The following is a 26,836-nucleotide window of genomic DNA, read 5'->3' as shown; positions in this document are numbered from 1 at the left end:
AAGTGACTGAAGCATTTATAATTGTTTCCTTTTTGTTAGGTAAAACTTGGAGTACTATTTGCCTTTATTGCTAAGGGCAACAAATACAGCGGGCTCTCATAGGAGGGTGACGAATGTTGTGGCTTGTGTAATGTTTTTGCCTTTGCATTAAAAAATACTCCTGTTATATTTTGATTTGGAGAAAGTATGTGGAAGTAATTTTGTACTTTTTTTTGCCGAGCTTTCTTTTGGCCCCCTGGGGGCAGTTATCAGGTTTTGGCAGTGTTGGTCAATCTTTGCAGGGGATCAAGTCAAGTCATTTTTATTTGTATAGCCCTTAATCACAAAGAGTCTCAAAGGGCTTCACAGGATTACGCAGACTATTTTTTCAGACTATTATTACAACATCCCGTGATCTGGAACCAACATGAGGGCAAGGAAAAACTCAAAAAACCTCAACATGAGGAAAATAAAGAAACCTTGAGAAGGGACCGCACATGAGGTATCCCCCTTCCAGGATTACCAGACAGCAGAGGATGTTGCAATCGCAAATAATACAGAGATATTGTCCACGAAAAGTTTAGGTTATTCATATGCTATAGAGTAGAAGTGAGTTTTAAGCTTAGATTTAAACATTTCCACTGAGGTTGCAGATCGGATCTCAGGGGGAAGGGCATTCCACAGCACCGGTGCCCGGATGGAGAACGCTCTCGAACCAGCGGAACACTTCTTGGCTCTTGGGATCACCAGAAGACCGGTGCTCTCAGAACGAAGGCTTCGGACCGGAAGATAGGGGGAAATCAGATCTGAAAGATATGAGGGAGCAAGTCTACGTATGATTTTGTATAATGCTAAGAGAACCTTGAAATCACATCTTAGGCTAACAGGGAGCCAATGCAGGTTAGCCAAAATCGGGGTGATGTGATGGGACTTTTTGTCCTAGTTAAAAGGCTCGCTGCGGCAATTTGTACCAGCTGAAGACTCTTGAGTCTGGTCATTGGAAGACTGGAGAGTAGTGCATTACAGTAATCGAGACGGGAGGTAACAAACGCGTGAATTATAATCTCCGCATCCGACTGAGACAGAATAGGACGAATTTTAGCAATGTTACGAAGATGGAAGAAAGCGGTTCTAGTAATTTTCTTCACATGTGTTTGAAAGGACAGATCGGGGTCAAATATGACACCTACATTTTTTAACTGAGTCACTCTGTGTGATGATCACGAATATAGATCATAACAAGGGATCTTTTCCAAATAATGTTTTCGTCTTTGAATGTGTCAACTGGTTTATTTTAACAGTTGCTTGAAAGCAGTTTTACACCTCAACTAACACACCACGGCATCCAAACTCAACTCCGCCATCTAGTGGCTGGAGTAAACGTTTGGTTTGCATATATTTACAAAAATATTATAACTTTTGGAAAAGGTGACCTAGAGCAGGAACATCAAACATGCAGCCCGCGGACTAGGTCAGGCCCGCCATGGGTTTTAATCCAGCCCAGGAGAAAATGCTGAGAGGACAAGAGGAAAGAAACAGTTGCATTTTTTAATAAGTCCTCTTGATGTCGCCAAACACATTACTCCTGAATACACTGTAGCTGTATTTCTTTCTCTGAATCCCTCTCTTTTTATCTCTTACTCTGTTTCTTTTTTGTCTTACTCTCCCTCACTTGCTTTCTTTCTCACTCGTTTTTTTCTTTCTTTCTCCTTTTGTGTCTCTTTTTTTCTATGTCACTCTCCTTTTCTCTTCACTCTCTTTTTCTCACTCTCTTTTTATTGCTCCCTTTTTCCGATTTTCTCTGTTTTATCTCTTTTTTATTTCTGTTTTTCTCCCTCTTTATCTCTCTTTGTCATGCTCCTTTTCTCTTCTCTTATTCCATTTTTCTTTCTCTTGTTTTCTTTCTCCCTCTTTTTCTCTTTGTCATTTTCTATTTTTTTCTATTTCTTTCACTCTCTGTCTTTGACATGACTCACTTTCTCTCTTTGTTCCTTTTTTGAGTTTCCTCTTTATTTATCTCTCCTTTCTTTCCTTCTCTCTCTTTTTGTCCCTCTCTTGTTCTCTCTAATCTACTAAACTGGTCCCCAGCAAGGATATTTTTTTCTAAAACGAAGCCCCCGAGCTAAAGTGAGTTTGACCTGACCTATAGACCAGTGTCCATTTTACCTCTACAGAGATCTATGGGTCCCCAAAATTTAGTGTTATTGCAGTTGAAATTGTAAATCGGTGACAAATGTATAATAAAAATCTATATATTCATTCAGTTTTAATCATCACAGTTTATTGGTAATACAAAACAGTTATCGCTTCAAGATTTTTCAGTTCACAACAATATTGTGTACATTATACAAAATAATATTGCTGAAATAATTATATTAATCCATATTTTCATTCAGTTTTAATCATCAGTTAACTGGTAATACAAAGCAGTTATCACTTCAGATCTTTCAGTTCATATATTCTTCGTGGTTTGCTGTCCCGCCACAGTTGTAATGCCTTCTCAAGGTTCAATTCATTATCATCCTCCTCATAGCGTAACCAGGAATATAATTTTGGCAGAAAAGTCCTTTTCTTGCTAGGAGTATTCTTTTGTTTATTTTCTTTCGTTGAATCGTTCACTTCAACACACGAGTTTTCTTGCCTCCGCGATCTTCCGAAGAACTTCCATACCTGTCAAGCTCCAGGGCTCCATGCCCTTACAAAATGTTGTATTTTCCCTTACAAAATGATCTTACACAATATTTTCTTCAAACGAGTGTATTTATGTAGTTTAACATTTTATATTGTACATGTGTTTCGTTATATTATATATATTGTTAACATTTTGTTGTGAGATTTTGGGTTGCTCGACATGAATGAGGTTTATTATAAAAAGGTTCAAGAATTAAGTAGCTTGGACGTTCACCGTAGAAGGAAAAAAATACATGCGAATATAATTATGTAGAATAATACATTTTCTTATTCAAATTATGAATTCATTTTCTGCATCAAATTATTGTTGGTAATATACTGATTAAAGAGATAATTACAAACCTGTCTTTTTTTCATTTTCTCCTTTTATACTTCCTTTTTTTCTTAACTTCTTTATACAACATAATTCGTAATATCAATCATCAAAGCAAGTGAGCCGTATGAGAGCCGGCTCTTTTTAATAAGTTGAGCCAAAAAAGCCGGTTCTCTAAAAAAAAAAAGACGGACTTCCTTTCACTACACAACTCGAACTCGTTTGACTTGATTTGCCGTTTCGTGATAGTCAGTGTATACCGGATGGTACCCATACTTGACAAATTTGCGTTTTTCCGTACGTCGTACTCGTCTTAAAATGCATAATAAACGTACTTTGTACGGCAAAAACATACAGGTTGACAGGTATGAATTTCTCCGCGTTTTTTTCGTGTTGGAATTATTGCCGTTGTTATCACTTTCTGCATTATGTTTTGACTTATTACTGACACTGAAGAAATTACCAATTTTGTGTTGATTTTCACCTTCCCCTGACGACACCCACCACAACAAAGACGTGATCTCGAAGCGCCGAGATCGGCGTGCAGACGAAAACTCGAACCGCAAGACCAAAACAAAAATGGGGGATCTGCCTGACGAAAAGTTTAGAGTGCGGTAAATCTTTGTTTTAAAAAAAGTAATTGGGTAATAATGACAATTTTGTGTCAAAAAAGTTGCGTCCCGGGGACGCATGTTGATTTGACACTATGCGTCCCCAGCAAAAATGATGCGTCTAGGACGCAGGGACGCGGGCAAACGAGAACACTGATAGACTCACGCTTTCTTTTGTTTTTTGACGCACTCAGAAATTTATGTTGGGCCAGATCAAATCATCCAACGGGTTGGATACGGTCCTTGGGATATATGTTTGGCATTTTAAAACGAGATTATCTAATTGTTGGTTGGTTTGATCCCTTAACCGCCAGGGTCGTAGGGGCACCACTTGCTGCGGTGTGTCATGGGTAAGTGCAGCCTGGTGGCGCCCAATGGTTTGGTGTTTGTACATCTGTTAAAAAAAACCCTATGGGCTACATTTAAGGTATTTAACCTATGTTGTTTTCCATTATATGTGTGTGTGTGAGCAGTAATCCTAAATTGAGATTCAAGTGTAAACGACAATCAAGCATTATACTCCAACTTTATTGTAAGATTGCATTTGAATAGACATACTGAATATGGCAACAGAGACAAAAGCATGATTACATTCGAGTTACCACAAAATCAAAATAGAAACGCACAAAGAACGTCTACAACTGATAATAATACACACACAAAAACAAATAAAAAGCCCTACCTGATCGCTCAACTCGAGAACCTTTTGCTTTCTCCCGACTGAAACATTTGAGCTACTTGCAAACGGACCATTGAATTCCAATTTCCTTTCCCAGACCACAAAGAAACCTTTTTAAATATTATAAACAAATATTGTAAACAATTCAGTTATTCAAAAACGATTAGTGAAGAACAGTGCAATTATAAAGGGCATTTTTAGAAGGGGGCTTTAACCTATACCCAAAGGGTCACCAACCTTTATATGTTCCTAAAACAACTTGTGTCATAACTATGTTATTTCCGTGTTATTACAGTCAACCACTAAGTCATCTTCCCTGTATGATAGCACGGGGTGATTCACATATGCAATCTATAGGCCAGGGGTGTCAAACTCATTTTAACTCGGGGCCATGTGGTATAATGAAAAACGTTCACAGGGGCCACACTAGTCGATTAAAAACAAAGAGAGAGGGAAGATGAAAGAAAAAGTAAAAATAGAGTGTTTGGGAGAGAGTAAGAAAGAAAGAAAAAAGAGTAGGCATGTGTACAATTATTAAAGAGAAAAGGAGAGACAGAGAAACAGAAAGACAGAAGGGAAAAGAGAGAAAAAGAAAGTATGTGAAAAAATGGAAGAGCGACAAAGAGAGTGTAAGAAAGAGAGAGAAAAATGAGAGAGTGATGGAACGAAAACGAGAGGGATAAAAAAGAGGCAAAGAAATACAGCTCCAGTTGCTTTGTGAACAGTACCTGGCTTTGGCGACATCAAGTGGACATATTTTCTAACGGCAAGTCTTTTTTTTTTCTCTTGCGCCTATCGCAGCGTTGTCTCGCGGGTCAAGTGCTTGGCACCCCTGCTTAAGGCTAATTTTAAAAACAATTTTTATAAGAACACGTAGTCAAGAACAGTGGCTTCTCATGCAGGTTAGAAGGCAAGCTTCCTAGAAAATCACAATAACCCATCACGAGATGCAAAAAATAAATCCTGCTTGCACGTAGAACATGGCTACCAACACTCTAGCACCATCAGACTAATACAGAACATTATATTTATTTATTCAAAGTGTGAACAGACTTTGACGAGACGGTATCAGTTACGGTATCGGTGTTGTGAATGTGTTATGAGGCATCAGTTATCGGCTTGTGTGCCTGCAGCGCCCCCATCGGTCGCTCCCTCTTCCTGTTGCCCCGTCTGCTTGGATTTCTTCTTTTTGGTGGAGGGCGAGAGCTCAGAAGATGGTGCTCCAGCGTTTTGGGGGTGGCCGGGACTTGGTTTCGCCCTGGAGGACGAAAAAAAGAGTATCTAATGTCGATTTTCAAGTTCGAAACATGGAAAAAAGTAAAAGATTAGAGTGATTCTAAGACGATGGAAAGTGAAATGCAGTTAGCTAGTTTGCAATGCTAACACTCGGACCGGTTATGCCAGGGGTGGCAAACTTATTTTAGCTTGGGGGCTGCATGGCATAGAAAAACATTCACACGGGGGCCAGACTGCTAAATTAAAGAAAGAAAGAAGGAGAGAAGAGAAGGAAGAAGGAAAAAAAGAAAGAGAGAGAAAAGAAGAAAGAGGAAGAAAGTGAGAGAGAAAGAAAGGAAAAAAGAAGAAGGAAAGTGAGAGAGGAAGAACAAAAGCAAGAGAGAAAGAAAGATAAAGAAAGAAAAGAGAAAGTGAAAGAAAAAAGAGAAATAGAGAAAGGAAGAAAGTGAGAGATCAAGAGAGAGAAAGAAAGAGAGGACGGAAGAAAGAAAGCGGGAAAAAAGAAAGAAAAGAGTGTTGGAAGAAAAAGAGAGTGTGAGAGGAAGAAAGAAAAAAAGAAGAGGATGATAGAAAGGAGAGCGAAAGACCGAAAAAGAGGGAAAGAGAGAGACTGAAAGAGAGAAGAGAGAAAAAAATGTCAAGCCACACATACCCTTTGCTTTATAATATATTGGAACGATTTCTTTTGAAAAAAGTAGAGTGTTTAGAAAATAAATTAGCATGTCGTTAAATAACGAGAAAATGCTATGTTAAACAACCAAAATGATTTACCCATAAGAAATATATTGAAAATATAACTTTCTTAAAATATACAATTGACAAAATTATGAATGAATTCAAGAATGATGAATCCATTGTAGACAATGCAATGGAATAAATCATTTTCTTTCCTCCCCTTTCAATTGGACTTCTCACGGTATAAACGATTTCAATTCTCTTGTGTGTTATGAATGCTTTATAACCTCTAAATGAGCAGAGAGGAACAAAACCTTACCGAGATTAAGGAACGCCTATTCCTAATGAATACTAATTAGCCTTAATTAATAAAACAATAGTTTGTAGTTTTTCAAAGTTCTCCTCTCTGGCCAATGTTATTCTTCTTTTCTACGTATTTACAGTCAGGTGATTTCAATGCAACGGTTGGAATCGTTCACACGTGGTGCTTCAAATGGAGAGAAAATCGATCAAATCAAAACATAAATGAATGATGACTTTTGATTAGTAGATGTAGAAAAAAGAATCCCAAAGTTTATGATGACATGATGCTAATTGTCGCCAGCCACATACAGTACTCACTGAGTTTGGATGAAAGTGTCACTGGCGTAAAGACAGATTGGAAAGCTTTCATGAGGTTCTTCACTTGTTTTAATGTACACAAGATGAAATTAGGACAGGGGTGTCAAACCACACGGTAGAAAAACTTGAGCAGGGGCCGGTCTCATGGATTTAAGAGAAATAAATAAGAGAGAGGGAAAGAAAAAGAAGGACAAAAAGAGGAAAAGAGAGACAGGGGAAGAAAAGAAAGTGAGCTAGAGAGAAAGAGAGACTGCAAAAGAAAGAAAAAGAGAGTAGGTTAGAGGGAGAGAGGGAGCAGCAAAATGAAGAAAACAAAAGAGCTAGAGAATGAGAGGGCGGGGAGAAAGAAAAGAGATGCAAAAAAGAGAAAAAACTTGAGAAAAAGAGGAAGAGAGGGGGAGAAAGAGAGAGAACGAGAAAAAAAAGGGAAAGTGAAAAAAAAGCAAGTAAAGAGAGAGGGAGAAAGAAAGAGGGGTAAGAGTGATAGAAGGTAAAGATTGGGAAAACGGAAAATAAAGAGTGAAAGAAAGAAAGAGAAGGAAAGAAAAAAGAGAGAAAGGAGTAAATAAAAATTGGAGAAAAAAAGAATGAAAGAGAGGTTACTTTGGGAGTGGCGCCTGGCTTTGACGTCATCAGCCGGTCATATTTCAAACTTCAGCTCATTTTTCTCATGGCTTCTCTCGGCATTGTCTCACGGGCCGGATTAAAACCTTTGGTGGGTCTGATTACGCTCGCGGGCTGCACGTTTGACACCCCTGATTTAGAAAATGGTTGGAAAAGAAATCGCTGGGGAGTTTTTTCTCACCAAGTTAAAGAGTCGGGACAACGTGCTTCGCTCTTTGCGTCTTCTGACCGGAGACTTTGTGCTCTCGGGGCGAGGTGACGAAACCTGAAAAAGTAGATAATGGAAACTAAAATTTATTTGATTTCCTCAAGTCTAAAATTGAAATGAAAGCCTTGTTGATGCTAAAGGAAGAAGTAAACGTGAATCGGTTGAGGAACAATACTGTCCTCTTTTGTTTATCTCTGTTAATGGGGACCAAACCTCCCGCAATAAACAAGCCCATCACCACCTCTATTAGCCCTTCTTGCAGAGATAGTTGACCAGGGATAATGGATCGTGGCCCCACAAATGCGGTTTACTTCTCGGTGGACGGAATTGGGAAAAAAACATTAAGCCCGAATACAAATGTGCTTTGCAAGTCCCTGTTCACAGCAATGAGCAATTTGGGGATAATGGACTGCTGCCACATTGTTTCACTTCATTTTTTGGTGGACAGAACAACAAAATGCTACCGGGCCCGACAAAAAATACGCATTGCAAGTCCCACTCACAGCAATACGAAATTTGGCGATAATGGATCTCTGCAGCACCATTGCAGTTGACTTTTGGGTGGACAGTATTTCAAAAAAGACAAAAAGTACTCCGGCTCACAACACTATGGAATTTAGGGATAATGGATCGCTGCCGCACGATTGCAGTTCATTTTAAAACCTTGATTTCTGACAGAAAAGCAGTAAAAAGACAAAAAGTACTCCGTTAGCAACACTGTGCATGCATTTTTAAAAGAAACGTCACTCGCACACAAAACAAACTAAAGTTAATTGGAAAGAAAACGCAGTTTTGAGTTGACGTACCAAGCCAAAGATTTCGCTCCACTGCAAAAAGAAAACACTCATTTAAGGAGATGACTTCCCTTTGCTTTTCAAAATAAAGTGCCCACAGTTTGTTTTCTCGATAAAGCAAAGCTAAGAAAAAACAATGAAGTATTAAAATTTTTGCTTACTTTGGATTTAGGACGAGGTGAGGAAACCTGAAAAAAATCACAAAGTCGTGTATTTTTAGATTGAGACCAGCGGTGGGAAAACCAATAAAGTACTACTAGTAAAAAACATGTTTTATTTTTTTGTCCCCATTGTCTCTGGTGGATTTACTTTACAACAAAAATATATATCATATTTAGTGCTCGAAAATAGGGACCTAATATATTATCTGGTTTCCATTTGGAAAATAAAAACATACTACAAAAAATCTACTTCAGTAATGCTATAATACAAAAACACGACTACGGAAATACTACTATAGTAATACCACAGAAATAGTAGAAAACCATTACAAAATGTCAAATGTAGTGTTTAATAACAAGAACCTATTATAATATTTTGGTTCAAGCAAGAAAAGATAAAAAAATACGACAGGAATACTAAAAGCATGTATGTATCATGCTTTTAATTTACGAAAACACTTCCACAAAGATTATATATAGAAATACTACAGAATACTTCTACAATACAAAAATATTGCAAAAATACTACCAAAAAAACTATTACAAAATATGTCTACAGTAATACTATAATACATAAATACTAGTGCAGAAATACCACTACAGAAATATTATAAATAGTACAAAATTATTACTTTAGCAATCTATTATAAAACAATTACACAACAACTCCTACAACAAATTAGCAACATTCTACAGAGAAATACTACAAAAACCCATCTACAGTAATACTATAAAACAGACATACTACTACAGAAATACTGCAAAAATGCTCCAGAAATACTAGATTTAGACCAGTGGTGGGCAAACTAAAAAAGTAATACTACAAAAATACATCTACAGTAATACGAAAGAAATAGTACAAACTACTAGTGATAATATAACAAAGAAGTACCTCTACAAAAATACTGGAAAAATAGATAAATACCACTAAAATTCTACACAGAAATACTATAAACATACATTTACTGTTATACTATAATACAGACTTAGTACTAAAGATCTACTGAAAAAGTACTATTACAAAAACACTACGACAGAAATAAGACTGATATAAACATAAAGAAATGTTACAAAAATACCACGAAGGAAATATTACAAAAATACAAAAAAGTATCGCTCCCAATAAATGTACAAAAGTTAATATTACGTATCATTTTGTTTGAATTGTAAACGTTATAAAACCAATTTGATGAAATAATCTAGAAACTAATACATGTTTGCATGTACAGTATATGTATGTATCATTCCTAAATGATACAAGTTGGATGGGTTCGGAGCCCACCACGCTAAAGGTCTGCCCACCCCTGATTTGGACTCACCATGTTTCGGAAGAAGCGGACCACGGCGTTCTCGTTGGTCCTGCGCCTGGAAGAGGACTGCGGAGGTGATGCGGCCAGGTGACCCCGGAAAGACCCCTAGAAAGGAAATTCCAGTTTTCAAAAACCAAGAATCTACTGGCATATGGGGCCGCCGCCCACCTTGCTCCTCTTCTTCTTGTCCCCGCCGAAGATCTTGCTAAAAGAATCCATGAGGCCCGGGTCCTTCTTCTTCCTTCCGGAGGAGCTCGCCGTAGCCATTCTTCCTCCTGTGGCGAAATCTTACCGAGCTTCTGAAGACCGGGGTCCGCCGCTCTTCTGAAGAAGGTGTCGGCGGAGGGGTCCAATGGCACCACGGCTGGAGGGGAGGGCTTAGGGCCCCGGGCTGGCTAGGGTCCAAGTATTCTTTGGCGTGACAGTCGCCGCCGCCCTCCATTGTTCCGCTCGGGGTCGGCAGGGCTCGTCTCCTACGAGGATTTTGGACCGAATTGACCTTAGAGGGGTCACAAATCAGCAATGAGCCTATCCCGGTGGACCTTGAGCGAGGGGGCGTAACCCCAGAGTGGAGCTCGAAACCCGAAAGCTCAGAATGAAGGCCATTAATTTAAAGAGACGGGTTTTGTCTAGTAACAAGTCTGATATACAGTGCCGAGTGAAGGTGTCATTTGGTCACATTTCAGTCTTCAAACTTTTAGGTCAAAAAACTGAAAAGTATGTGTTGCAAAAAATAGTGGCCCCCTGTTCTCTCAGCTCAGTCAACTGACTCCAGAGGTTCCCTGAGGACTGCTAAATGATCCAATGTCGACATGATCGACTAACAATGACCAACAGAGTGCATTAAGTTTCATTTTATAGCACCTGCTCTGTGATGGGGTCAGAGGTCTGTGAAAGAAGACACGGGATAACAGACAGCATTGTGAAGACTACAGAACACACCAGGCAAGCCCGGGATAGAGTTGTGGAAAGGTTCAAATTGGGAATGGGATACGAGAAGATTTCGCAACATTCACACATCTGCCCGTGCACTGTTCAAGCAATAATACCAAAATGGAGCATTAAACAACTAAAAATCTACCAAGACCAGGCAGTCCCTCTGTACTTTTAGCTTAAACCAGGAAAAGACTAATCAGAGAAGCTAACTGGTGGCCTATGATCACACGGGGAGACCTGCAAGCATACACAGCTGAGGTGGGACAATATGTGCATAAGACAACTATTATAAATACTCTGCAGGAATCTGCTCTTCATGAAATAGTGGAAAAATATAGCCTTTTCTGAAAAAAAAATAACATGAAAAGGCCTGTTTGGCGTTTCCAAGAAGCCACATGGGAGACACAAGTAACATGTGAAACAAGGTGCTCGGGTCAAAATTGAAAACTGAAAACACAATTTCCACTGTGTTCGACATGGTGGTGGCAGCATCATGCTCTAGGATTGTTTTTCTTTAGCGGTGACTGGGAAGATTGTTAATGTTCATGAGAAGACGGACGGAGCCAAATACTGAGCGATTCCGGCAGAAAATCTGTCAGAGATTGCAAGAGACCTTGTCACCGGGTCCTGGTTTACCTTCCACTGTGTTCGACCTCTCTAAACATAAAGCAAAATCGACACTGCAATGATTAAAAACTAACAATATAAAGGTGTTAGAATGGCCAAGCCGAAGTCCAGACCTCGATCCTCGAGAGCGGTTTTGGAAAGATTTGAAAAATGCTGTGGACAAACAATCACCATCAAACTTCAAGTAACTTTAGCTCTTTTGTAAGGAAGAATGGACAAATATTTCTATTTTAAGATGTGCAAGACTTAAAGAGATATACCCACAAATACTTGTGTCTGATCATAGCAAAAGGAGGTTACACAACGTAATACCTTCAAAGGGGGCGAATATGTCTTGCACTTCTACTTCTCAATTTGTTAGCGCAAAATAAATATTGAATACTGTATATTTTGTTTGTCTCACGTGTTATTGATTCTAGAAGAGTTTTTTTTAATACATATAAGTTAGAAGCCTGAAATATGGCAATATGTCAAAACGTTCCTGGGGGCCAATACTTTTGCAAGGCACTTATTTTAAAAAAGCTTAAAGATCTGCCCTTTAAGTATTATTAGTATTTGACTACAAATGAGATTCAAAGAAAGTCAAAAAAGGGACAACTAATATACAATAGAATAGTCTATATTGTCATTAATTAAACAACATAGTGTACATCGTTCACAGAGAGATTAGACACGGCACTCCAGGATTTACACTTAAGATTGGCCTGAGTTGTAAGGGGATCCCAAAATTTGGTCGTGCAATGGCATTAGCAGCAAAAATAAAAATGAAGAAATGAAATAAGAATATCAACTTTTCTTGACATGTGCGAGAGACACGTCTTCACTTCTGCTCGATATCAATAAATCATTTGACAGCGATACCATGAGCCGATACCAAAGATACTCCGATGCGTAAAATGACAATGTGGATATAGATACAAACTCATGCGCTTACCGTGTCATATATTTAGGGTTTGAATGGTATAGGTTTGACAAAGGTCAGACACATACAAAATAAAGTATCTAAAAGCATTTCAATAATTAATAAAGCCAAATTCATTTTAAATTATAATGCATTGTATTTATTATATTGTTCTCTAGATCTGCCATACTTAACATATTGGGCAGAAGTCTGGGGCAATAATTACAAAAGTTCACTACAGCCCCTCTTTATCCTGTAAAAACGCGGGATTAGAACCATACACAGGGTAGGATATAGAGATCATACTAATATTTTTATTCCTGCAGTCCAAATTATTAAAATTAGATGATTTAGTAAAATTGTTCACTGCACAACTGTTGTTTAAGGTCAACAAAAACATAGTGCCAGAAAATATCCATAAATTATTCATTCGGAAAGAGGAAAATTATAATTCAAGGGGCTGTAGTGAATTCATAATCCCAAATGTTAGAGCCAACAGGAAAAGTATGTGTGTGTCAAACTCTGGAACGGTTTGCAAGATGAGATCTAACAATGTCCAACTATTCACTTGTTCAGGTTTAGATACAAAGAAACATTCCTGGCGGAATACAGAGATGAGGAGGGTGGGGTATGAGTGGTGCGGGGGATTGGGAATAGTGCGTTTAGTTAACTTTGTGTCATTGTTGCTATTCTCATATCAAAACTTATTAATATCATTACATCTGTTGTTATATCATTGGTATATTTGGTGGGGAAGATGAAGGGGTAGGGAATATAAGCACTTGCTTCTTACGACCCCTTTTCAAACATATAATGTAACATTATTTTGTTGTTGAGTAATTGTTTTTGTTCTGTTTTTTGATTTTGATGTTCCAATAAAGTTTGCATTCATTCATTCATTCATTCATTCAACGTCCCACAAAAAAACAACATTTCGATCGCAAGCTGCTCGCACACAATAACGGTTTTGTTTGTGGGTCATTCCGTCCAGAGTAACACCCAAGCAGCTTCGGAATAGGAATATTTGGGAACAGACCACTTTTTGTTTTGGAAAGAGGATTCTTTGAATTTGGACACCGATGGCAGATAAATACGACACAATACTGCACACCCACAGCAATCGTTTCCCCAATTTGGTTCATTTTGCGTATTTATACCACCATTTGAACACACTCAGTACTGAAGACATATTTCTGTCATGCGTATTTGTAGTTTTGTATTGTAAGCGAGGCATACCTGTCAAGCTCCAGGGCTCCATGCCCTTACAAATTGTTGTATTTTCCCTTACAAAATAATCTTACACCATATATTTTTTTCAAACGTGTTTATGCATGTAGTCTAACATGTTATAATGTACATGTGTTTCGCTATATCATATATATTGTTCATTAACATTTTGTTGTGAGATACTGAGTTGTTCGACATAAATGAGGTTTATCATTTAAAAAAGTTCAAAATTTAGGTAGCTTGGACGTTCACCGTAGAAGGAAGTATGATAATACATTTTCTTATTCAAATTATGAATTCATTTTCTGCATTAAATTATTGTTGGTAATATACTGATTAAAGGGATAACCACAAACCTGTCTTTTTTCATTTTCTCCTTTTATACGTCCTTTTTTTCTTAACTTCTTTATACAACATAATAATTCGTAATATAATGCATCAAAGCAAGTGAACCGTTTAAGAGGCGGCTCTCTTTTGAGCCGAAAAAGCCGGTTCTCTACAAAGAGACGGACTTCCTTTCACTACACAACTACCACATGAAATCCGAGGCGGAAGACGCATGCGCACAGTAGCATCAAACCGCTTTCTTCGTTTGCGACGGATAAAACGAAACCGAGATAGAGGCTACCGCGGCGTACTCGTTTGACTTGATTGATTTGCCGTTTCGCTATAGTCGGTGCATACCAGATGGTACCCATAATTGGTAAAATTGCGTTTTTCCGTACAGATTTTCTTGTACGTCGTACACGTCTTAAAATGCATAACAAACATAAAACGTACAGGTTGACAGGTATTGCAAGGGGGCTAGAACCTATGGCTTGCAGGACATACATGGCTCTTTTTGTGAGTACATACGGTCCGGAGATCAAATTTGACCGCAGCACTTTTCTGTGTCGGGGAGTACATGCAAAGCCGGGGCAATACTGAAGAAGTAATGTTTAAGTCCAGTATAGATTGGGCACTTTTAAGCCACAGTTTACACTGAGCGTGTCACATTGACTTACCCTGATTTGGCAGTCGGAAGCTAAAAAGAAAATCTCTAAATAGAGGCTCTTTAAACTATGTTCACGGTTGAGATACTTTAGGATCAAAAAACCCGGCTGAAAAAAAATAAACACATGAAAACGCCAGCGAACCACATGGGGGCGAATCTCTGCAGTGCATGGCCCTTCTTTTGTTCTATCGCTCCGAAGGTAAATACCAGGGGTCTCCAACCTTTTTCAAGCTGAGACCTACTTTTTGATATGATATTGTAAAAAAAGCAACTTAGCTAGATGGCTTTTTCTAAATAGCGAAAAATCTAGCTTTCTATTTAGTTAGAAAGTTAAATAGGTAAAAGAATAAAATGGGGGTTGATAGCTAGCCAAAATAGTAAAAAGCCATCCAAAGAGCCATATAGAAAGGTAAAAACAAAGCAAAATAGCTAGCTAGAAAGGAGGCCAAAATTGTGCTTGATAATTAGCAAAGGGAAAAATGTTAGCTGGATAGCATGCAAAAAAACGTATAAAGCCAGCTAGATGGCTTGCCAAATAGCTAAAAGTGTAGTGAGATAGCTTCAAAGCTAAAAGGGTAGCAAGATAGCTAGCCTAAACAAAACTGCCCTCAATTGTCATTTAGTTTCTTGTATTTCCTTAAAATAAATCATAAAAAAATACAATAAATGCATTTGTTTGCTGCACAAATATTCTCATTCTATTCTTCATGAAGCCCATTAACTGGATTTTTGAACTTATCATGCTAGTACTATGTTGTATTTTTCCAACTGCCTGCCTGGTGGTGATACGAAGGAAAAGGACGATTTGAGATGAGTCAGCGGACCATCGTTTGACCTGAAGCATGTGAACGCCTGCATGGACCAGCTGGCAGAGATGGGAAGCTGCGTCGTGGCCGTCATAGACTTTCTGGACTAGTTTACAGGCTGGGGGCGTCGCTGCTGTCGTGCACTTTCCGGACAAATTTTCAACATGTTACCTAGTGTTTACTATGTTTATGTAATGTAATGCTAAATGTAATTCACCCTGGACAGGGGGATTACCACTTGTGAGGTCCCTTCTCAAGGTTTTCTCTTTTTCCTCACGCTAGGGTTTTGAGTTGTTCCTTGCCCGCATGTTGGTTTAAGATCAGGTCATTGTGTCATTGAAATCCTGTGTAGCCCTTTAAGACATTTTTTGTGATTAAGCGCTATATAAAAAAATGTGACTTGACTTGACAATTTTCCAATATCTCCAGTACCATAAAAAGAAGGATTCTGGTAGGAAGCACGCGTTTCGCAAAGCCACAAATAGACCTGCGATTTACATAAACGATTTATAATCTTGTGTGTGCATCGAGTCATATGATACTTTGATTGAGAGTAAATTATGATTGTTTGTGGTGTGTAACTATTTTTGAAACAAACCCTTTACCATATTGGTGTTAGGTAAACATCACCGTAATATGTGTTCTACATTTTCAGTTGCAGTAAGTTCTTCCCGTTACAATTTATCACTGTGAAACACTGACACAATATTTTTCATGAAACATAACAAATGTCCATCATTGATAAATAATCCTTGCAGATTTGCCCTGTTTAGGTGTCACATGCACCTGTCTGGTAGGGTAGGATGATGCTTCATAGGACAATGTAATACAAACTCATACCAGCTGCCGTTAATGACAAAGAAAAACTGTAATGGTAAAGCAAAGCCCACAGAGACCAGTTCTGGCATCATTTTTAAGCAGAATTGCGGAGAAACATTGCACATTGTCAAGCACTTTTTAAACTTTGAAAAAATTTCGAAATTTAAGCATTTTTAATCATTATAAGCACCCCGGTAGTGATTATAAAAGGTGTTATCCAAGTTTTGATGGTGAAAACACGGATCATTTATGTTCTGCTCCACATGTCCCTCAGTGGACAGCGGTCCTTGTGTATGTCCCACAAGCCGGGTGCAGGAATGTCCAGAGTGGGCTGAGCGCATAGCTGTTGCTAAACACAACAAGGACTCTGATTTGTGGGGGAAGGGAGGAGGGGACACGACAATGGTTTCGTTTTGCAAAAGAGCTGTGGGATATACGCACGACAGATATCTTTGAGACACCCACCTGTGCTGGCAGTTGAATATCTGGAATTCCTTTTGTTCCTGGAACTTTTTGGTGGAAAGGAATGCATGTATTCTTTATCCTTTGCTAAGAATGCGCAATATTATTCGATTTGGTGGTATTTTAGCACCAAGGTGCCATGTTAAAACCAGTCAAATTGATATTTTCCCTCGACTTATATTTGTTAAACCTTCACTAGACCTTCTCATAGTACCACTGACAGACTGATCCAACCGCAACAAGCAGTTGAAGCATGGACCCTTTTTTCATAAAGATAAAATGAGAGTGTCCTTTGTTATGCAAAGGGGCATTGTTTCGTTCAAGGGCGGAAGATCGGTGATAGTGACATCAGTGCTCGAGCATCATTGCTATGCTGTCATCTGTACAAGCTGGCTGCTCGTTCGGGAGAGGTCACACAGGGTGAAAGCGATACAGGGATCCCGTTTTTTTTTATTATTATTATAAAACAAACCCCTCTCTATTATATAATTTTTTACAAAACAGGCTAAGGATTTAAGAATGATTTAATGTAATATTTGAGGTTTGGGGTGGTTTTAAAAATAGTTATGTTTATAGGCGGATTAACACTCAAAACAGGGGATAAAACGTGAATTTCAGGATGGAAAAGTCTATCCTGTTGTGAGGTTCCTCTTCAGTCTTCTCTTTGAAAAAAATAAAAATCTACTCGGTTGCAAAAATACCAGCGACACGGTTTGCAAATAATGACAATGAAGCAGCATGGCATAGTAAGCAGTCTTCTTTACAGTTGTTCTATAGTCAACACGGAGCCACATACTTGCAGGGTTGGGTAGGGTTACTTTACCTTGATTACTTTCAATTACTTTTGGATTACTCCAATGCCAAATATGCTAATAAAAGACAAAATAAACTAAATATTAATAAAATTATGACTCACAACAACACGTGGTAAGCTTTCTCTCCTGGCTTTGATCTCCGGCAAAACTAACATAAAATGCGACAGAAAAAAAATGAAAATAAATCCTAACAGCTTGCCAACATCATTTTTGCCGTTCCATGTATTCCGTTACTCCCCAAGCCTGCACAAAATTTAGTCATTTTATTCATATTTAGTTTCTTTTGTCTTTTACTAGCATATTTGGTATTGGAGTAATCCAAAAGTAATTGAAAGTAACCCTACCCAACCCTGCATACTTGTAAGCTGAATTAAAACAATTGTACCACTATTTTCAAATAAGATGAAATGATTTCCAGAGGTTGTTTTGGAAAACATGACCAAGTTTTTTTTTTCCACCCGTTTCAGAGAGGTATTTTCAACAACACACATTTGAGTTTCTCTTCACAGAAGGACCTCATTCTTGGGCGGCTGTATTAAATAGACCCATTTTTTTTATCTGGGTTGTTTTAATTCGAATTATTAAGAAAAGGTACTTCAATCAGAAGGGCAACACTTTTGTAGAGATGAATACATGTCAACACAGTAACACATGATCTTTAGGGTTGTTTGAAATGCAGAATACTAATGGATTTGTATTAAAAAAGACACATTTTGCGGGGTTTCTTAGCACAAATTAAGAAAATCTTTAGGATTTAAAATATATTTTTGAGGGGAGAATATTCTTGATAAAATAATTGAAGTTTTTGAAGGGTATTCATATATTACACAAATTATTTAAATGAAAACAACACAATAATATTAAGGGGTTAGGTGGGGGAGTTGGTGGTTGGTTCTACTGAACCTAAGCAGAAGTCCACACCCGACCCAAATATACATAAACTTAGAGTGGTATTCAAATTAGTTTTAAACTAAACTTTTGCATCAAATACTGCATGATGTACTGAATTCTCAACCGCGCTAGTTCTATTTATCTGGTGGGATTTTTTTGTCCAGGCCGTTACTGCCATCTGCTGACTAAATAAGGGACACGCATGGCAGAGGGTTGGACGTTTTACCTCGTCGCCTTTTTACTGATTTCATCGTCAGATGAAGTATGAACGTTCACTTTTATTGACCTTCTTTCGCATCTTTGGGTAACGTCCGAATTTACACCTCGCGCGGCCGACAAAACAAAGAGGCTGTTATTTTCCATCGTAAATGAAACCGTCTAAATTACCTGGAAGAAAAAACCGACTAAATGAAATAAAATGACTTTATTATTCATCCGTGTCACAACATCGTCCCCGAAAGAAGCACAGAAGGACTCCCGCCATGTTCGTCAATCCGTCTACCTCTCGGTAGCGCCGACCACTTTCTCACACACCCAAAGATAGCATACAAAATAGTAACCTACCAGTGAATGCATATAAAACACTTCTCTCTAGATTTATCCCCCAAACATTTGATCACTTTAAGAATGCGTGACATCGACATTAAGAATGCATCGTCTTCCATATTTGATTATAAAAAAAAACTACCAATGTTACGTTTGAAGTCAGAGTACAACTGATTATTAGTGTTCTACACATTCGGCCATAAACTAAAGAAACGGTATAATAGCACTATAACTTAAGACTACATGTAAAATATACGTTTGTTAAAAACAGAAAAAAAGATGATTAGCATCGAAGCCAAAATCAAGATGACTAGTGCGAAGGCAAGCCGGGTCAGTACCATGACAGAGAATGAGTAATACAAAAAAAGAAATTAAAAAAATAGAATACAAAAAAGTAGAACAGAAATAAGGATAATACAGGCAAGGCTAAAACATGTTACCAACTTGAAGATCCAATTCGTGTGCATTCAATTTAACAGGTAACCTGCCCTTACGCTTCCATTTTGTGATGTCCTCCCACAACTTGCTATAACATTTCCACGGCAGCCATCTTTGTTTTTCTGGTGTCAGGCACTTTCCACGACCTCTCCCTTCACAACTTTACACAGCCAATCAAAACGCTGCTTCAGACAATACAGGCCAATCACAATGCAGGAACAAGACTGGAAACAAAACAAAAGATGGCGTTTTGTTAAAAATCAGTTCCCGAGCCGACTAACGATTAAAACGTTCCGTCGGTGGCTTTTACCAATCCTACAAGTCGGTGTCGAACCAGGCCAGCTGGTTGCTGTCCATCAGGTCCTGGCTGTGACCGAGGTCTGGAAGGGGATCGGTGTGGTGGCCCAGGTCGGGCAGCGTGTCAGCGTGGTAGTCGGCCCCCTCCATCATGGGGTCCAGCAGGGTGTCTTGGGCATAGCCTGCTGGATAGGCACGGTACGCTCCGTCTACGAGGAAAACAATACGTTCTTTGTGTTCTCCGTTTGGATTTTTTTTTAATCGTGGCTCACCATCCTGCCTGTAGGCTAGAGGGTCTCCCTGAGTCCCCATGTCCAGTCCAAGATCTCCAGTCTGTGGGGAAATAATACAAGGCAATGTTGCCATAACAACATCGTTATCGATAAGAATCATACTCAGATCTTGTACGCACCTCATTCCAAGCCAGAGGCTCGGTTCTAAACAAAGAGCTGGTCAGCTCCACCGAGAGACGTTTCTTGTAGTCTTGGGGCTTGTCTTCCGACATGCGGAACAGGACGGCCGCCGCGTAGGTGGCTATAAAGACGGTGAGAGCAGAGTTATATTGACGGCCACACCGCTTCCGGAGAAAGACGGTCAGCAAATCCACTTACCGACACCCTCGTTGCGAGAGTGCAGCAGCTCGGTGAGCGGCGCGGTGGCTCCCTCCGCTTCGATGGCCTCGGCGGCCTCCTTGTCCTGAGCCAGCTCGCAAAGGACGCCGGCAGCAACGCGCTGGATGTTCTCCACTGGAGAATACAGCAACTGGATGAAACAGACACATCTGGTTAAAATCTTTCGACAATCTATTTTGAGGACGTGCGCTTTGAGTCGGAATTGACCTGGACAAAGAGTGGAATGGTGTTGAGTCCTCTGATGACGATTCTGTTGTGCACATCCCGTGCCAGGATGTGGAGAGCTCCTGTGCAGCCTTCCACTATTTCTTCCATACGCACACCTTCCTGTATTACAAGTCAATGTTTTACAAAGATTTGATAGACTAAAAAAAAATGTATTTAAGAGGCCCGGTTGCGCACCACAAACTGCTGCTGATTGCCTCCCATGCTGGTGCGTCTTTGGGTGTCCTGATGAGCCCTGACTAGCAACTGGACCAGGCGGGGAATGGCTCCCTGCTCCCGAAGAGCGCTGTGGTTGGCCGGACAAAGGGCCAGGTTGCGGATCAGGCCGACAGTAGCCTAACAGTGGGAGAGCAGCAAGAAACACACAATTGTCAGGCAAAATCTTTAGGAGAACTCATAATATGTGAGGGAAGAGGTAAAAGACCTTGATGAGGGGCCAGTGAGAGGGAGGGTGGAGCAATTTGACAACTACTGGCAGGCCGTAATGAAGGCGCACAGCATTCTGTGCCATCTCCGCGTCCTGGTGGCGGGAGGTGAGGTGGCGCAAGGCGCAGACGGCGGGTTCTGTAATGTCCTCTCTGTCTCCTGCCCTGAGTACTGTCCTCACCAGGGCCTCAATGCCTCCGACCTGATAATAGATGTCACCATTTGCTTACCATACTTCAGAAAAAAAAAAAAAAAAAAAAAAAGGCACCCAAAAAAACTATCTTCGCACCTGGCAAACCATTAGTTTATTACTGTGGTTGTTGCAGGTCAGGTTGGAGAGGATGCCAGCAGCACAGGTCACTACGTTGATGTCATCGCTTCCCAGCAATTGGACCAGTGTCCCCAAAAGACCCTCCATTCCCTCCTATCAGACATTTAATTTAATTGTTTCAGACTTATTTGGTTGTCACTTTGTACACTAAATATCCTTATGAAGACCATGTGTACAGTACCTGCTTTGTGGCAGCATCGGAGAGGTTTCTCAGAGTCCAGAGGCAGTTCTGGACCAAACGCTGGCTGGGATCCGTCAGGTGGAGGCCCAAGGCCTGCATGCCCCCTGCACAGAAAAAAAGGTCTGAGAAAGCAAATCTTTATCCGCTTTTCTTTCAAACCTCAAGATACATCCTTACCAGCTTCAACTATAGCAGGTTTGTTGCTGGAGCAAACAGAAAGGACCTTAAGCACTCTGCTTGTGGTCCACAACAGTTTTTCATAAGTGAAGGTCCTCATGATGTTGACCAGAGCTTGGGGGCCACCGCTGGCCAAAATAATCAACTACAGCAAAAGATTGTTTTACAGTTGAGTGATTAGTAGCTACATGAACATGTCACACATTTCTGAAGATGTCACCGAGTCAACATGTGTTCCCAGACTAGTCATTTGACTAATGGCATCAATACCTTGCTTTCCTGGTTGCCATAAGCAAGAATCTGCAGGCAGTCGGTTGTAATGGCAAGGAACTTGACGTTGGTGTTTGACAAGAGGGCCACCATCTTTTGCAGCCCCCCAGCCAAGCGCACAGCCATTTTGGCTCCTTCCTGGTGCAGCAGGAGGTTGTGGAGTGTGGTGATGGCATAGAACAACACGCTGTCCACTGGTGAGCTGTAAAAAGGTTCCAACAATCACAACTTTAATCTCTTCAGAAAACGGCATGCATTTTTGTCAGACCGTAACTCACCCCAGCATCTTGACCAGAGCAGGGATCCCGCCAGACTTGAAGATGGCAAGAAGCCCCTCCCGGTGGTGGGAAAGGTTGTGCAGGGTTCCGGCGGAGCAGCGTGCAGTTTCCACATCGCCAGTGTTCTGCATGGCTCGAACAACGGCGGACACCATCTGCGGCGAGCGCATCAGCGCATGGCGAGAGGCTTCCTTCTTTGACAGCTGATGCACCATCACGGCTGCCTTGTTCACCACAACCTGAAAACAAGAAAATAAATTTAGTCACGTAGTAGCGATTAATAATGAATGACTTCTTGGCCTCTGCTTACCTGGTCCTCATCGTTGAGCAGTTTGGTAAGCTCGGGAATGGCCCGAGTGGCCAGCTCAGCATCATCTTGGTAGTTGATGAGGTTGACCACGGCGTGCTTGAGCATCTGAGATGGCTCCGCCAGGCGCTGGACCGCGGTAGGGTGAGCAGCATCGATCTGAGTCGGCGGAATCTGGATGCCTTCCTCCAAAGTTTCGGGGAACATGGCCGCACGCACCCGTTGGGCACGGGTCATGGCGTAGCCCTCAATATCTGTTTTATGAAAACGCCATTACCACAAACTGTTGGGGATGAAGCTTTATTGCAATAATTACCTGTTGTCTCGGGAGTAAAGGGCTGGTTGAATTCCCAGTCGTACAGGGAGGGGTCATCCTCCTCAACGTCCGGGTTCCCTTTACCACTCAAAGATGGCGCTGTGGTGGTGACTCCGGACTGGATGCCAGAGTCCAGGTAAGACTGCTGCTGCCACTGGCTCACTGCAGCCTTACTGTCTCCCATTGCCATGTCCAACTCCATTAAATCAGCTACAGAAAGAGGGAATTTCTAATGTCACCATCAGCAGGTTGGAAATCAAGCTTTACTTGTCTCTATCAAGAATAAATAAAGGAAAAAAAAACTAGGGTGAATAAGCTAGATTTTAAAAGCAGGTAGAGTACTACGATTAGCCAAAAACTCATGTTTGTCATTTCGCTAAGTTCCTATAAAGGAAAGTGATATTGAAGAAAACGAAATACTATCATCACATTATGACTCCTTCGAACAATAGGGAAAAACAATTTGGTTAGGGGAGGGAAAAAAAAATCATGATGAATTGTTGCATGTTAAATGCTGGTTAATGTGTCAACTCTTTTATTGTCGACATTTTCTACAAGGAATCAAAAACAAGTTTACACATTTTTATATTTAAGAACAGTTTAAAGACCTGAACATTTCTAGTAAGTGAAAAATCAATACTTTTCATCTGCAGTGAAGAATTAAGATACACAATTGGCACAAACATTACATTGCAAATCCTTAGTGGGGCCCATTTAATAATAGTATGTAAGGAAACATTTAATGACTCTTTGGGGAAAAAACAACAACCTGCAAATTATTCTTTACAGAACAGATGACCAACTGCATTTGTGCAGCGAAAAGGCGCCCACGCCATATGCTAAAAAAATTGAAGAATGGAAATGAAACTTGAACAGTAAAGCAAGGGTGGGTAAAAAAAAAAGCTTTTGAGCAAGCGCAATTGCAAGTTAAGTTTTTAATGCATATGATGAAGTGTAACGGTGAAAAGGGGCACATAAAATTATTTGCTTCATTTCTGAGAGTTAAAAAAATCAATTAAATAATCTTAAAAAAAGCATAATTATTTTTTTAAATAACATGTGCATGAAGATGTCTGTAGGGTCAGGTATTCATAAATATAAAGTGGCAAGGATAGGCTAAGCCTACATCACACCTTCCCCTCGTATATTGCCAAGGTATCAGATGAGGCTGTATCGGCAGATACAAAAACCCAATCAATAATTTTTCCACCCAACCTCTCTGCCAATTTTCTTAAACCCATTTCAGCCGGAGCCTCAGAAACTGCCCACTCCGCAGTACAGTGAAACTAATTGTAAAGGGCTGCTAAACATAGTTAGCTACAAAACTGCCAAATACTAAAAGTTGATGTCAGTGCAGTAGCATTTAGTCGCAACAAGTACCAGGGCATTCAGTTTTTTATCTCAAAACTTACACTGGGTAGCCATTGTTCTCGCCTGCCCTCGGCCCGCACAGCAGCTAGGTCTGGAAGAGGAAAAATTAACGATCACACAGTGGAAATATAAACAAACAAGTCGTCCTAGTTTGCTACATTCCCACCCGATCGCAACGATTTTTGTTTAGAAAGCCACGATCTTTATCACCTTTACCTGCACCAGATCCCCTTACTTCGAACGATAAGTAGCAGGAGGTTGGGGAATGCCTAGTCTCCACCTCAAGCCGAGAAAGCAAAGCGGTGGGTATTTCCAGGCCCGAACTAGCACAATTCAGCATTGAGTAGCGGAGCACTTCAAAGGCATAAACCCCCCCCCCGGCCCCCGCTCGCTTGTACCACGGCCAAGTACCGACCTGCCATGGCTTTCCGAGGAAGAAAACTACCTCCTCAGTCCCCGATTTTGCTTACACCCCGATTGCTGCGTGCGTAACAGATTACCAAAACAATCTCCCTGCAAAAATCAGGAGTTTGAACATGTTTAAAATGACGTCACAGCTCATTTTCCTTTAGCTCTTCACTGCTTGTGCTAAATGCTAGTAGGCTAACTAGCCAACGTAAACAAACGCTTCTCGGAGCTTTGGAGTTAAATAATAAAACGGGTCACCTAAAGTAGAATAATTACAGGGTGCCGAGACTGTAAATAAAACGTATGAATACAACTGTAGTTTTGAAGCAGGAATTTTGGCTAGTTTTCCTAGTTTAGCTAGCCAGGACGTCGGGAAAGTAGATCCGGGCGCCACCATACTAAACCTGCCCCCCTACCCCAAAACTGAATACCTCACCGGAGCCCCCCACCCTGGCCAGAAGAGGATTTTTCTCCCCGAAACGGCAAAGCGACACAGTGTAGATACCCCCACGCGAATTATGGAACATAAAACACCCTTACCAGAGTCAAGTGGCACCTCCGTTGTACCTATTTGAGGGGGAAAATCTCCTTTAGCTCGGATGAAAAATTTTGAATGCTGCTAAGTGAATCAGCCGAGCAAGTCCGAACCACACCCGCTCTACGTCCGCCGAAGATATCGCTTCCGCTTGCACGACAGGCAACAAGATGGCGAGGCAGGAAAAGACAAGTATTCAGCCGCGAGCGAAAAAAAAAAAACCCAAAAAGTAGTGCGCCCTTAAAAGTCGACTCCCAATCATAAACTACAAAGAGAAAATCCTAAAAAAACCTAAAGCGAGGTTTGACAAAAAATGTTTTTGTCGGAACAGTTTAAAGAGGGCCGAGTCGACTCATTGGATCGGAATGTGACTAATTAGTGGCGTAATTAACACATGGTTGTCATACGTGGCATCATGAATGGAGGGTGTATATATATAATATATGGGACAGCACGGCGACGCAGTGGTTAGCGCGTGTGCGGCACAGTTCTGAGGTCATGAGATCGAACCTCCTGTGTGGAGTTTGCATGTTCTCCCCATGCTTGCGTGGGTTTCCTCCGGGCACTCCGGTTTCCGCCCACATTCCCCAAAAACATGCATATCAGGTTAATTGGCAAGTCCAAATTGTCCCTAGGTGCAAATGAGTGAGTTGTCTGTCTCTGTGTGCCCTGCGACTGGCTTGTGTTGGAGCCCATCCCAGCTATCTTCGGGCAGTGGGCAGGGGACAATAAAGCAAATCAATTTAATAAAACAGAATATTCTGGGCTTCTAGGTAAAGAACAAGGCTGTAATGGTTTTACAAGTGTACTTTCTAAATGGCTGACAATGAATGAATGAATGAAAACTTTATTTCGAACATCAAAATAAAAACAGGACAAAAACAATGAGTCAACAACACAATAATGTCACATAACATGTTCGAAAAGGGGTAGTCAGAAGCAGATGCTTATTTTCCCTACCCCTTTATCTTCCCTATTAAATACATTTTACAAATCCTCTTCTCTTCTGTCTAATATAACAACATCTCATGGATATACTTATTACATAGGTCACATATCAATAATTATAATAATGACAATAATCACATATTTTATACACTAATCTTAATATCCATCCATCGACGTCATAATGCCACTAGTTACCAAATATCACTGTGGCACCAATGATAATAACAATAACATATATAATAACGGTTATGATATAATAATAGCAACAATAACAAGTTAACCATAGTTTTATACGCAGTATTTCCAGTCTCACTCATATACCATTTTCTTCATCCCTGTATTTCGCCAGTAAGGTTTTTTTGTATTTAAATTTGAACACATGAATAGTTGGACATTGTTTGATCTCATCTTGTAAATTATTGAAATGAAATGATATACCAAAGGCGTGGAGCACAGAAGTTAGTGGGAAAAAAAACAAAAGCACCAGCTTCCCACCAGTCCTTCATCCAGTCCGAATCCTGCAGGAGGTTCGATTAGACTCAAGACCTGTCAACAGTAAATTAGATCACAGTGGTTCTGAACCTCTGGACCCACACCAGTTTCATATGCACATTCACCAAACCCAAGTTTGTGTGTATATTACATGAGAGAGAGAGAGTATTCAAAACAGTAATTTATCTACTGGTGCACAAAATTCATGCAGAAAAAAAACAATATAGTGCACAATAGATCACAGAACAGCAAATCAATTTGTCCTCTGCTGTTGCCTT

At 40.2% G+C, this 26,836-nt stretch overlaps 2 protein-coding genes across 6 annotated transcripts; both read right to left on the bottom strand.

The window, feature by feature from the left end:
• Window positions 1-4,103: 4,103 nt before the first annotated feature.
• On the bottom strand, window positions 4,104-10,335 carry LOC148371146 (uncharacterized). Of its 3 annotated transcripts, none has more exons than XM_088329061.1 (6): window positions 10,071-10,335; window positions 9,912-10,007; window positions 8,593-8,619; window positions 8,444-8,464; window positions 7,611-7,694; window positions 4,104-5,531 (listed from the first exon to the last, which is right to left on the bottom strand). In XM_088329061.1, the coding sequence occupies exons 1-6, from the start codon at window positions 10,167-10,169 to the stop codon at window positions 5,481-5,483; spliced, it is 378 nt and encodes a 125-aa protein (XP_088185187.1). In that variant the 5' UTR covers window positions 10,170-10,335; the 3' UTR covers window positions 4,104-5,480. The 3 variants fall into 3 exon arrangements, with proteins under 3 accessions (XP_088185187.1, XP_088185188.1, XP_088185189.1); XM_088329063.1 differs by lacking the exon at window positions 8,444-8,464 and adding an exon at window positions 6,806-6,826 and having other exon boundaries at window positions 5,405-5,531; window positions 10,071-10,309; XM_088329062.1 differs by lacking the exon at window positions 8,444-8,464 and having other exon boundaries at window positions 10,071-10,295.
• An 8,454-nt stretch (window positions 10,336-18,789) lies between these two features.
• Window positions 18,790-25,302, bottom strand: LOC148371145 (catenin beta-1-like). Of its 3 annotated transcripts, none has more exons than XM_088329058.1 (17): window positions 25,124-25,302; window positions 24,217-24,266; window positions 22,805-23,014; window positions 22,492-22,742; window positions 22,182-22,420; window positions 21,904-22,105; window positions 21,634-21,778; window positions 21,457-21,560; window positions 21,234-21,368; window positions 20,943-21,146; window positions 20,696-20,854; window positions 20,501-20,620; window positions 20,273-20,423; window positions 20,074-20,195; window positions 19,934-19,994; window positions 19,675-19,870; window positions 18,790-19,588 (listed from the first exon to the last, which is right to left on the bottom strand). In XM_088329058.1, the coding sequence occupies exons 2-16, from the start codon at window positions 24,227-24,229 to the stop codon at window positions 19,680-19,682; spliced, it is 2,307 nt and encodes a 768-aa protein (XP_088185184.1). In that variant the 5' UTR covers window positions 24,230-24,266; window positions 25,124-25,302; the 3' UTR covers window positions 18,790-19,588; window positions 19,675-19,679. The 3 variants fall into 3 exon arrangements, with proteins under 3 accessions (XP_088185184.1, XP_088185185.1, XP_088185186.1); XM_088329059.1 differs by lacking the exon at window positions 25,124-25,302 and adding an exon at window positions 24,842-24,965; XM_088329060.1 differs by lacking the exon at window positions 25,124-25,302 and adding an exon at window positions 24,392-24,482.
• Between the last annotated feature and the right edge of the window lie 1,534 nt (window positions 25,303-26,836).

The sequence above is a fragment of the Urocampus carinirostris genome, chromosome 2 (assembly GCF_059441175.1).
Source record: "Urocampus carinirostris isolate Australia breed hairy pipefish chromosome 2, RoL_Ucar_1.0, whole genome shotgun sequence".
NCBI classification, from domain to species: domain Eukaryota; kingdom Metazoa; phylum Chordata; class Actinopteri; order Syngnathiformes; family Syngnathidae; genus Urocampus; species Urocampus carinirostris.
Note: the sequence above shows the minus strand (reverse complement) of the source record. Positions and strands in the feature narration are given on the sequence as shown.

Excerpts from the sequence above, each read along its gene's own strand:
- LOC148371145 (XM_088329058.1), bottom strand. Across the intron at positions 20,621-20,695 it reads GCAATCAGCAGCAGTTTGTG|GAAGGTGTGCGTATGGAAGA; the intron begins GTGCGCAACCGG and ends CTTGTAATACAG. Across the intron at positions 20,424-20,500 it reads CCATTCCACTCTTTGTCCAG|TTGCTGTATTCTCCAGTGGA; the intron begins GTCAATTCCGAC and ends TGTTTCATCCAG.
- LOC148371146 (XM_088329061.1), bottom strand. The coding sequence starts at position 10,169 with ATGGCTACGGCGAGCTCCTCCGGAAGGAAGAAGAAGGACCCGGGCCTC. Across the intron at positions 8,620-9,911 it reads TCCGCTTCTTCCGAAACATG|GTTTCCTCACCTCGTCCTAA; the intron begins GTGAGTCCAAAT and ends GATTTTTTTCAG. Across the intron at positions 5,532-7,610 it reads TGTCCCGACTCTTTAACTTG|GGCGAAACCAAGTCCCGGCC; the intron begins GTGAGAAAAAAC and ends TTCGTCCTCCAG.